This window comes from Nyctereutes procyonoides, unplaced genomic scaffold, assembly GCF_905146905.1.
Source record: "Nyctereutes procyonoides isolate TBG_1078 unplaced genomic scaffold, NYPRO_anot_genome, whole genome shotgun sequence".
NCBI classification, from domain to species: Eukaryota; Metazoa; Chordata; class Mammalia; order Carnivora; family Canidae; genus Nyctereutes; species Nyctereutes procyonoides.
Genome location: NW_026575082.1, coordinates 10,715,825 through 10,728,452, shown reverse-complemented (window position 1 = coordinate 10,728,452; position 12,628 = coordinate 10,715,825). Strand labels below are relative to the sequence as shown.

General features: G+C 32.8%; 1 protein-coding gene across 2 annotated transcripts in view; it reads right to left on the bottom strand.

Annotated features, from left to right (window-relative positions):
- The window catches only part of LOC129514644 (cadherin-19), a 92,022-nt gene that overhangs the window by 21,284 nt on the left and 58,110 nt on the right, over window positions 1–12,628 (bottom strand). For both annotated transcript variants that reach the window (XM_055333400.1, XM_055333401.1), the window contains exon 9: window positions 6,935–7,056. In XM_055333400.1, coding sequence (XP_055189375.1) covers window positions 6,935–7,056 — 122 coding nt within the window. The remainder of the gene's footprint in view (window positions 1–6,934; window positions 7,057–12,628) is intronic.

Sequence of the window (12,628 nt, the reverse complement as noted above, 5' to 3'; positions counted from 1 at the left end):
TGTCTACACAGAATGGTCTTAACATTTTGCTTGTAGTCATCATTAAAAATAATTATGTTGGCTGCATAAAAACCATTTCAGTTATACAAGATATGCTTTATTATCTCTTAAAGCAAATATTTTTGACAGATTATTAAGTTACAATGTTCACACATTACTATCTAAGTCTTAGGAACAAGTAAAAGAGTAAGAGCACTTTTGAAAGTTTTTACTGTCATTCTGGGAGATATCAAATTCTTGGTTTCAACCGTACTTGAAGGAAGCCTATCAAGTGAATTTCAAACCAGAAATCTGAGCCTAACTCAATCTTATTCCACATGTAACATCTGAGGGAACATGGCACAAAACCAATGACAATCCAGGAGCCAGGAGAGCCCTAATACCCACCCATTAAATAAGGCATCACCCACTGTGTGTCGAGAAGAAAATGTCTATGGTAATATTGGATACACTGGCAGCACTCAAATAATCTATGTATTGATTTCAATTCATAAACCATAGTGTATTTAGCAACGTAAGTGGGAATTTTTGGATTGCCCTTGGATCAGAGTGGAGGAACATTATAGGTAACCATACTGTGTATCTTTTTTTTTTTCAGATACTAATAGACCTTAGACAAACTTCTAAATTTGATAGTGACATTTATGTGTCCCTTGAGTTATCTGATGACTTGTGACCTTGCTCCTTATGAAACAACACTAATCAGGTGTAATGTATTCTGAGTTTGAGCTATGCATATCCCAGAAATGAGGTGAGATTCAATCATATTGATTTCATTTTCATTTTTGCCCTTAAAATTGTAGGTGTAATTCATTATCAGTACAAAATTTAAAAAAAACTTTTTTATTTGTTTTTTTATTGTGCAAATAATCTAAGAATAGCTAGTCTTTATCAGGGCATAGTTAAAATAAGCATCATTCTTGGAGATACAAATTATAATCCTCACTCACTAATAAGCTATATGATGTTGAAAAAGTTACCTAAACCTTTTGAGGCATAATACACACATCTGTAAAACTATGATGCATGTCATAGATTTCCCATAGAGATTCATACGAAACTCTGAGCAAGTCACACAAGAACTCCATGCCATTGCATGCAATAGATATTTTTCTTCCTCAGCAAAGTCCAACTCTCAATGTGCCTTTAGAGCTTGTTGCATCAAAAATTAGCATTTGAATTTCTTTTGACCAGTTCTACCTATTTTTTAAACATTGTTATTTCATTTTTTAAAATTCCTGGATGTGTTCCTGATACTAAGGAAATATTAACTTATTATTAAATAATCTTACCTTCAGTTACTGAATGGGCACATTCGGTAAATCTAGGATACATTTTGGGAACCTAGGGATATAATCTTTTTTATGCTTTAAGCATCGTGCTATTTCATCATCCTAAAAATCGTTTCATTATTACTCATAAATTTCTCCCAATGTGCTTTTAAAAGACTTATATGCAACTTGTAGGATGAATGGCCTAGAAAGATGACATAATAGCAAAATAAATCTTTCCCATTGCATCATTGTCTTCTTCATCTTTTTAAATGTGTTGCCTAAAGTATTACATCATCATTCAAAAAGATATCAAAGAATGGATACACTATCTTTTTAGTTTGATTTTATTTTTTCTTTAAAAACAGTTGAAAATTCAAGATTTTTCATTTTACATTCATAATGCCAGAAGAAAAAAACTGACAGAGGAAGTAATTTCACAGTAGTGTGTGAATAGAAGATGAAAACCAAAAGCAGAAACCAGCACTACAGACTCAAGATGATGGTGAAACTGATCATGTAAAAAAAAAAAAGGATTGAGATGGAGTCTTCAGATGAAGATGAAACAGATGAATATTCTCAAAATCAAGAATCAGCAAATGAACAATATGATTTTAAGGATAAAGGAAAAATACAGTCATCATCTTTTTAGTCACTCAACAGGAAGGACTTCATCACACGATATTTTGCGATAAGAATCTGGGCTGTTCTGCTTTGCTAAAAATAAATGTGTCAGTATTTTCTCTTCTTTTATAAATGTTGTGCACCAAAATCTACTTGATTTATCTTGCAAATGGAAAACTGCTGAAGGCAGAATGTATCTAAATGTAACCGGAAGGAAGGGAATGCAATGGGATTTTTCTTTTTAACTAGATTATTATATTTGCTGTTTATAAATTTAAAGATTAAATGCTTTGCAATCATAGAGCAAGATAGTCATTCTTCCTTCAACAAAAATATGAGCTGTAAAGAATATTTTAAACTTCTCGAAGTATTAAATACTGACAAATACGTATTTGCCACGTTCACATTTTGTTAACACTTGACCAAGACTCAATTTTAGACAGGTTTCTTCCTCACTAGAAGCTCCTTACCTCCATTTTCTCTGAACAATTACAAGAGACAATTTCTCATTGCAAATTCTTTCTCTGCCCCTTTGTAATGTAGATTGATCTCCCAAACTCTTCCAATTTTGTGATGCTTGATGATCTTTCTTAAAAGCCTGAAAGCCATCCCTTTGAAATGTAGATATCAAGTAAGATAGGACCCCTATATCTCAGTCACTATGGGAGGGTGAGAGCCTAACTTCTCTAGGAGCCAGTTACACAGCTGGCCTAATCACACTGACCAACCTCCCCCTCCCACACATGTCCTCTAGTCCCTTTTCACTATCTCAGCCCAGCTTTCAAAAACTCTCCTGAATTTTGTTTCAACAGTTGGGTTCATTTGTCTCCCTTATTGCAGTAGTCTTGACTTTTATTTCAACAATCTGGAAAACATCTTCCTTGCCATTCCTAACAAATGTCCAGTGAAATTTCTCTTTGCCACATTCTAGTCAAGTTGTTTTGCACTGTCATTTTATTTATATAGCTGTGAATTACTTATAAAATTACATATTTTTAAAGAGTAAATTTGACCATATGGTAAACTGTGAGGATGATTTTTTTTTCCTGGAATAGTGGGAATTAAGTCTATTGACACTTCCTCCTCAAAAACTGTTATACTCATGCATGTTCTCATCAAAACTCTTGTTTCTTTCCTACGTTACTTGTCCCACCTACTCAGTCTACTTTGCAAGCTTCTCTTTCTTTACTGACTCCTTAAATATTGCTATTCCCAAAGGTTCTGTCCTATGTTCTCTCATATTCACACTTTTTATTTTCTTCCTGGGTGACATTACATACACTACAAATATTACCTACAAATATTCCAGTAAGTCTAAAATCTCTATTTTTAAATTTAATGGGATCTTTTCTTTTCTGCTTTTACTTGACCTGAAAGCAGCAAATAAAACAGGTAATACCCCTTCCTCCTTGGAATATATTTTTTTAGTTTCCATGCCACCATACTCTCCTAGTTTGCTCCTTGCAAAGTTTATTTCCTAGTGTGTCCCAAATCCCAAACATTAATATTGGAGTATCTGGGTCTCAATCTGTGGATTGATTCTTGTCTCTGCCCTTACTCTCTAAGAAATCTCATCACATTGCAAAGTTTTAAATATCAACTACAAGGCTAATAAATTCAAACATATCTCCAGAGAATTATTGAAAAAAATACTCTTTATTTCAAGAACTAATGTCTTCATGCTCTGTTCATTTATTCAACTAGTTATTATTGGGAACTGCAATGCATGTTGTCAAGAATATAAAAATAAACTCATTCATTGTTCACAAGTATCTCGGAATCTAGAAAGCACATGAAACTAGAAGTGACTCATTTCACAAACATGTAAGATCGATTCAAACTATGGATAAAGAGGCAACAAAATATAATAGTAACATGCATGGATTCTGATGCCAGCACTTGGGATAAAATATCTCTCTGTCCTTACTTAGGAAGTAGCACTCCCTCGGCCTCAGTTTCTTCACTCGGAAAATTAGACACATGATAGAGTTCCCTCACAATTTTTTTTTTTGAGCATTTTTGAGAATTGCTTTAATCTTGATAATGTTGCTAGAGTCATGTCTCAGATGTTGTAAATATATATTTGTTTAAAATCATTTGATTATGTGGCATTTGAGTTCAATTTTGCAGTATAGTTAAAATTCCAATAGGAATTGACGGGGGCACTTCAGGAAGAAAGGTTGATATGAGCAAACTCCCGAGTAGAAACCATAATTTGCATTTTGAAAGACAAGCAATTCAAAGTGTGAATAGGATATATATATTTTAAAGCAAGATAGATACAATTGTGACCAAATCAAAGAAAGCGCTAAATCCCAGGCTAGTGAATTTTGTATTTTTCCATGCTGGTATTGGAAAATCCACTGAAGATTTTGAGCATGAAAGTCAGAAAACTGTGCTGTAGGAAATTAGTCTGCTTTGCCCTTTGCTGTAAATTTATCTCTGCCTAATGCCTGAAGCCTCCCATGGTCACTGTCAGTGAGCAGGAAGTAGAAAAAACAAATTCTCAATATCAACAAAGGAAGTATTCCACAATATTCCAAATGTACCAACTTCTGAGTTCTTGCCTATGAGCCAGAATCCGTGAAAAGAATGAATGATCCACTGAGTCAGTAAAGATATGAGTGGATTCTAATATAATCAATAGTATAGTTCTAGTTTCTATTAGAAATGTACATTTCCATCTTTTCACAAAATGCTAAAGTTGAAAAAGGTTATTATAAACATGATTGATTATAGTTGTTATGAACAATTTGAGGAGTTAAAATGAAAGATCCAATGTGATCAACCGAATTAGGTAGCATCATCCTTAGTAGTGTTTACCATATCTGGTGTCAGGTCTCTTATTTAAACTGTGTTGCTTCCCAAATCTTCTGCCCACCTCAGCCAGATAAGACCATTGAACATGCAATTTTATTGGGTAAGTGGACCTACTACACAGGACATTTATAAAAATAAGTGTATAGGAAATGAAGTAAATTAAGCCTATTTTTTTAAGTTTGAAAATAGGCCACCTCATCAGGGGGCACTCTGAATACATTCATGTTTATGTAATGCTTATAAAATATACAAATTTAACACATATAGTTCTAATAACTATAAAATGTAATTGTTCTTCTAGTAATTATCAAAATACAAGCTATCTTCAGCATGTAAATATAATATGTAGAGATTTAGAAAATTGTTAGAGAAGTTATGTCCAAAATTACTTTAATTTTAAGCTTATTATATTTGTTGATGTATCCAGGTAGACAGATGTGTTTGAAAAGTTTGAGAACATCAGATATGCTAAATTTCTAAGTATGTCTTCTATTTATAATTCCAAGTTCAAAGAACGTTTAAAGTTAGTTTCCATAGGAGTCATGCGTAGGAGGTCATTTGCATTCTGTTTTTGTGATTCCTTTGTACTATCTTGTCTGTCCATAGGTTTCTAAATTAGTTGGATTTTGGATCAAGGAGGCAGTGCCACATGGTGGAGAATCTCTGAAAGTTTTATATTAACCTTTTATTTTATCAAAAACCCTGGGTCCTAACCAATTCAAATTAAGTAGCTTAAGTTTAAATTCATTTGCATATTTATTATAATCTTAATCTTACTATTGTTTTAAAATTAGGAAATGTTATAGACAAGATTTCAGAATTATTTCTGGAATACAATGTATTCTAAAATAAACATGGCCAAATAAATTTAACAAGACATGTTAAGAGCTACAAATGATTCCCATTATGTTACAGTTGAATAATCCATAACCATTCAGATATACTTCATTCTTAAAATATGCCTATTTCTTACCATATGAAGTATTTGAAAATAAAGCATAATGTTGACTACTATTATTTATTGGTAGAAAATTAGAATTTCCATTTTGTGAAATCCAAATCGTCTTTAACTAGCTTCACTGGTAAATTCAAATCTACTGAGAATAACTGATTTCATAGTAAATATATATATGCAAATAAACTCCTATATATACATTATACATACATACATACACATGCAGCATTCTGAAAACCAGTTTATATATTTTTAAAGATGTTTTATGACATTTAATAGGCTTCTATGATTTCAAATGATACCTAAGAAAAAATGTAAGGTTATTGTGGACTGCACTGAAAACAAAGAACGATCTACTTTAAGCGCTCTATTTTACAGATGAAAAGTGAGCTCCACAAGAAAGAAAGAAAGAAAGAAAGAAAGAAAGAAAGAAAGAAAGAAAGAAAGAAAGAAAGAAAGAAAAAGAAAAGCGAGGGAAGGAGGAGAGGAGGGAAGGAAGGAAAGGAAAAATTGTAAAGTAATGGTGATGTGTTTCAAAATAAGTGTACTCTCTATTCTTTAAATATCTTTAATATCTTTAAATTCTTTAATATCCATTCGACATTAGGTTTTTTTTAAAATTGATATGTCTGATAGAGTAGCTATAAGCTACAGGAAAAAAATTCCAGCTCATTCTCTTCATGTTTATGTTTATAAATCATGTTTCTTTATGATGAATGAAAAATTAAACATTAATTGAAATATGATCACTTACTCTATAGAATTACCAAAAGTAAAACTTTTCTTTATTTTCGAAAGGTTTTATTTGACAGAGAGAGAAAGAGAGAGCACAAGCAGGCAGAGTAGCAGGCAGAGGGAGAGGGAGAGGCAGGCTCCCCGATGAGCAAGGAGCCTGATGCTGTGCTTGATCCCAGGACCCTGAGATTATGACCTGAGCCGAAGGCATATGCTTAACCGACTCAGCCATCCAGGTGCCCAGAATTTTTCTTTATAGTATTGACAAAGTGTAAAAGATACTATGAATCCCCAGTGTTAGCAGATTTTCAAACATTTGAGGAATTTGAAAGTGGAATGATTGAAGCTTACATTTTATTTTTTAAAAAAGAAATTTAAATAATACAGTACTCACAACATAAAAGCAGTAATTCACATGGTTAAAAGAAGCTTATTTTTATCATTTCAAAATGGGAGGAATAGTAGCAAAAGTGATTATATACAACAAATGGCAATGTTTAGACATTAGAAATTTATTGCAGGTCCTTACCTGACCAGAGCCTGCATTTTCACAAACATATGTGTCATAGTATTCAGAGAACTCAGGAGCATGATCATTAATGTTAAGAACTTGCACATATACAGGAACAGCAGAAATTTGTTGCACGTTGTCTACAGATTGAATAAACAGAATGAAAATAAATAATGTTAACGCTGTCTTTAGGGGGAAACAAGGTCATGAAAATTGCATTAGAGACCGGGTGGCATATTTCTATTTTCCTTGAGTAAAAGCTACCAGAGCACAGGATCTCTATATCATTCATATATTTATCAACAGTACAGCCTAGGGAAAATGTTCTCAATATATTGAACTCAGCCAATACTTATCAAGTGCCTTTTACCGGCCAAAGATTATAGATAGAGCTGATGAGGAAAAGTAATGAAAATGATGGTCAAGTTTAAGGACACCGTCCTAAAATCCAGCAACTATTGAGTATCTGTATATTAATGCATTTAATTTTGATGAATCTATGTATTATTATCCTCCCTAGCTTTACTGATAACAACATTGAAAACTTAGTCCCACAAATGATAGATAAATGGCTTGTCTAAAGTTATAGCTGAAATAGAAAGGGTGGTTTAAGAATCTGACAATAAGTGCTCCTAATGATGGCATCATTTGGTAAGATTTTTAAAAACAAAAATAGAGAATATGGATCTAAATACATTTTAAAATAAAATAAATACAATAAAATCTAGGTAAATTTTTATGTATACATTTAGTTGGGAGGATTTTCTTAAGTGAGCCAAGAAATACGGAAACCATGAAGGAATGTGAACATATGGTTAAATGAATTTTTAAAATGCCACCCTCCCTGAACCCCCAAAAAACAAGTAAGAAAAAGCCACAACAAGACACCAGTGATCTGGAAAAATGTTTGTATCATAAGATGAAATTTACATAGCTCTAATTTTCAAATTTTGACAGTTGGTACAAAAAAAAAATTGGAGAAATAACCACAAACTAGAAATTCATGGATGAAAAAAAAATGATCAATGCCAGAGTTTTTCAGCCTCATCATCACTGATATTTTGGACTGGATAATTCTGTTTCAGGGGCTGTCCTGTGCATTGTAGGATGCTTAGCAGCACCCCTGGCCTCCAGTAACTAAATGCCAAAAGCATCCCTCGCACTAGCTGTGACCATAAAAATTGGCTTCAGACATGGTCAAAGAGATTAGAAGGCAAAAATGCCCACATTTTTTGGTATACTTTTTTTTTATTGGAGTTTGATTTACCAACATATAGTATAACATCCAGTGCTCAGTTCCCGTCACCCAATCACCCCATACCCCCGCCCACCTCCCCTTCCATCACCCCTTGTTCATTTCCCAGAGTTAGGAGTCTCTCATGCTTTGTCTCACTCTCGAATATTTCCCATTCATTTTTTTAAAAAAAGAAAAAAGAGAGAAAAGAAGAAAGAAGAAAAAGAAAGAAAGAAAAAGAAAGAAGAAAGAAAGAGAGAAAGAAAGAAAGAAAGAGAGAAAGAAAGAAAGAAAGAAGAAAGAATGAAAGAAAAATAAAAGACATGATGAAAGTGGGGAAAAAAACCCCACATTTGAAACATGCTGCTCCATCACAATATTCACAAATACTCTGGCTCACCGGAAGTGCAGATAATGATGACTTAGTCTGTGGGTTCTGTGTTAAATATGAAAAACAGAGATAGTGATGGTGGAGTATTGAGAAATAGTAGGGACTTTAACCTGGTTTGGAACCTAATCTATCATTAGATGGTAAGAAATAAACTACACATATCTTTGGCCCCATAATTCCTTTGGGAAGCCTATGCTACAGTCCAAGGCTCTAGTATTTGCAAAGAGTATGTGATCCAATTTATTTATTCCAGGATATTTTTTCATTTCAAATAACTCAAAATAACCCAAATGCATATCAAAAGGGGATTGAGAAATAAATTAACCACCACACTATGAAATTGTGTGTGCTTATTAAAAATGAATTTGTTTATGTAATAAATGTGTGAGTGCAGTGAGCTTTAAAAATAGACTATAGGGGGGAACCCTGGGTGGCTCAGCAGTTCTGCGCCTGCCTTTGGACCAGGGTGTGGTCCTGGAGTCCCAGGAATGAGTCCCACGTCAGGCTCCCTGCATGGAGCCTGCTTCTCCCTCTGCCTGTGTCTCTGCCTCTCTCTATCTCTGTCTCTCATGAATAAATAAATGAAATCTTAAAATAATAATAATAATAAAATAATTAAAAAATAAAAATAGATTATAATCTTGATTCTCAATTTGACAAAAATGTCCAACTACTGTCTCAGTTGCCTCTCTGCAAAATGGAAAAGGCACTAGTAACTAACCTAATAGAGCTATTATAAAGATTAAATTAATTAAAACATATAAAGCATGTATAAGATTATTTAGGGTATACAAGGCAATAAATATTAAATATTACTACTTTATTCATCTACTAACCAGCAATGCTATACACGACATTTTGCAAAGTGATAAAAAAGAGCAAGTTGTAGCATAATATAATGTCTATTTGCATAACACTTTTAATTTTTTAATTTAAAAAATACTGTGGGGAGGTATATACAATTAAAGAGTAGAATAGGAAGGTTTCTTTGTTGTTTTAATGTCTTTATTTATAATATCCTGTTCTTATGTTATTGGAAAAGCATTATATTTGCAATTGCAAGTACATTAAAAAAAAAAAGGCTAATTCTCCCTGTGAAAATAAGGGAAAAGACTTTCACTTTTTCCTCTTCCTAAAACATGTACTTTAGGAAGCTTATAGTTTGAGTTTTGTCTTCTTTTTTTTTTTTTTTTGAAATGTATATAAACCCTTTAAAAATTGAATAAATGTCTTGACAACTTTACAACCCAGGCTTGTCTTTATCAAGTACGGGAAGCCAAATCTGATATATAATTATCAAGGAACGTAGTACTCCTTACTCCCAGTTTCTGTTGGAGAGTGGGAATCTAGTTCAGCAAGGGCATTGACCAAAGTCCAAAGCTACCTGTTGTCATAAAAATCTGAGAAATTTAGTTTTCCTTACAAGAAAGCCAGTTAGCAAAAGCAGATGGTCATGCCATCGACTTGCTGAACTCTGTGTGACACGTGGTATTAGGTCTTCCTACTTGAAGGCTAGTACTTGTTTATCCTGAGAATATGATGCTTGATTCTATAATAGGGGGAATTTTCTTTCTGACTTGGAAATCTCAGCAGATTCCTGTAATGCACATCAAATTCTGGTTTAAGGCTTTTCAATGAAAAAACTGTTTTTTCTATTCCACTATGATGGGGTTGTTTTCTGGGGCAGGATGAGACTGTGTTTATCATTATTTTCCCAATAAATAACAGTTGCAATTATGATAGAAAGTGTAACTTCCAATTAATTAAACATTATAATTTGCAAGGTTTATCACATACCAAAAAATCTAGCCTTTCATATTTATAATCTTAAGATGTATCTTAAGAATTATCATCTTGAGACTCTTCTCCATTGTGTCATGCTCAGAATAAAAATAGATAAGATATAGCTATTTCTAAAGATTTCAGGATAGAATTATTCAAAAATTCAGGCTCATATTTTTTATCGTTTAAACATATATACCCATAGAACAATATTTTTGCTTAAGTAAGCAAAATGGAAAAAATATTTCAGGCACAAATAATGTTTTTTAAACGTAGTAGGAAATTCATTTAAAGGTTTTATCTTTTTGTCTTCCTGGAAAATCTGTTTAAATTTAAATTAAAATTGGTATGACTATACAAAACATGCATATGTTTTCACAGCTTATTTAAAAGTAGTTAGTAGTTTTATTCACTTAGCTGACATGCTGATGAATAGCTTGGTGCTTAACTTGGGAAGGTTTCCAGGAAAGAGACTAAAGCATGATGAACTTCATTTCCTGGGGAAACAAATGTTAAAACAGAAAAGATCCTTCCTATAATCAGCCTACCTGTTATATTGTAGGTTTCAATTTATTCACCTTGGGCAGTAAGTATTTGTAACAATCATGTGATTCCCAGTTTTCTACCATTCAGGTTATTTGTTCATAATATTATTGAGACTTATATGGTCAAATAATTATTTTTTAAAGATTTATTTCTTTTAGAGAAAAAGACTGAAAGAGCATGAGCCAGGGGAGGGGGGAGAGGAAGAGAATCTCAAGCAGACTCACCACTGGGTGCAGAGCCCAACATGGTCTGAATCTCATCACCCTGAGATCATGACCCCAGCTGAAACCAAGAGTAGATGCTTAACCAAATGAGCCACCCAGGTGCCCTCACACAATTATTTTTGATGATACCATATTCATAAGAAACTGGCACATGCTAATATTTTCTCCAAAATTGTTCTAAAATGAGTTTAATGATGTAATGATGTAATGAACAAGAAAAAAAATCCCAGAGAGAGAAAAAGTACATAAAAATTGGTTACCTGGTGTTACAAAAGTTTCTTCTAGACAATTATTTAAAATGAAACAAAAATTTTAAAAAAAATCTTTAAAGATGAGTTAAATATACATTAACTTTGCAGCTTTCTGAAAATGTTTATCTAATTATATTTTATTTTGGAATTTCATTCCCAATGTTCTAAAATCTTAGCTTTATAATAAATAATAACAGAGGGAATATCATCTCTTTTATCTAAAAGTATTATTTTTTATTCTAAGAAAACTGATTTAAAATGCCAGGAGCAGAACAGCATGAACTGTAGAATTCCTGTACCTGGTAACATTTCTAATCACTTATTCCTGAAACAGTGATTAACTCCTAAGTATTAAATTCTGTGTAAAATAAATGTATTCAGTTTATATTTAGTTTGCCTTTCACAGGCATTTACAAGTTTGTTTTCCTTGATTGCATTTTTAAACTTCTTTTATTTATAAATTATTAATATTATTTCAAACATTTATTTATTTATTTATTTATTTATTTATTTATTTGAGAGAGAGAGTTCACTTGAGCATGAGGCATGGGGCAGAGCGGGAGAAAGGAAGGGAGGGTGAATGTGCACGTGAGTGTGGGGCGGGGGCAGAGGGACACAGAAAAAGAATGCGAGAAAGAGATTCTCCAGCAGATTCCCTACTGAACAAGAAACCTCATAAGGGGCTGGATCTCAGGACCCTGAGATCATGACCTGGGCCAAAATCAAGAATCAGATGTTTAATCCACTGAGCCAGTCAGACATCCCTATAAATTATTTGTTTTAATATAATACTTTATAATCCATAAGATTTTAGGTTTAAAAATTTATAAATTGATACTTTTTACATCAAATGACCAACTTCAATCACATTTTATGAATTCTGTATCTAAAATTACATATCTATTAAACTACTTGTTTTATTCTATTTTCCCTTGAATTTACTTGCAACCTAATTTATTTTTCCTCAAAATAATTAAAATGTTGTCAAGTCCACTAATTTATTGTTTTTATTTTTATAAAAAGATATATTATTTATTTTAGAAAGAGAGGGAGAGGGAGTGCTCATGAGTAGAGGGAAAGGCAGAAGGAGAGGAAGAGAATCCCCAAGCAGACTGCTTAGCATGGAGCTCCTGGGGCTCCATCCCATGAGCCTGAGATCATGACCTGAACCCAAACCTAGAGCGGGATACTCAATTGACTAAGCACCCAGGTGCCCTAAATCTATTGCTTTTAAATGTTACATATGTTTTATTTTGCTCTCTTCAAATGTAAAACAATTGCTTT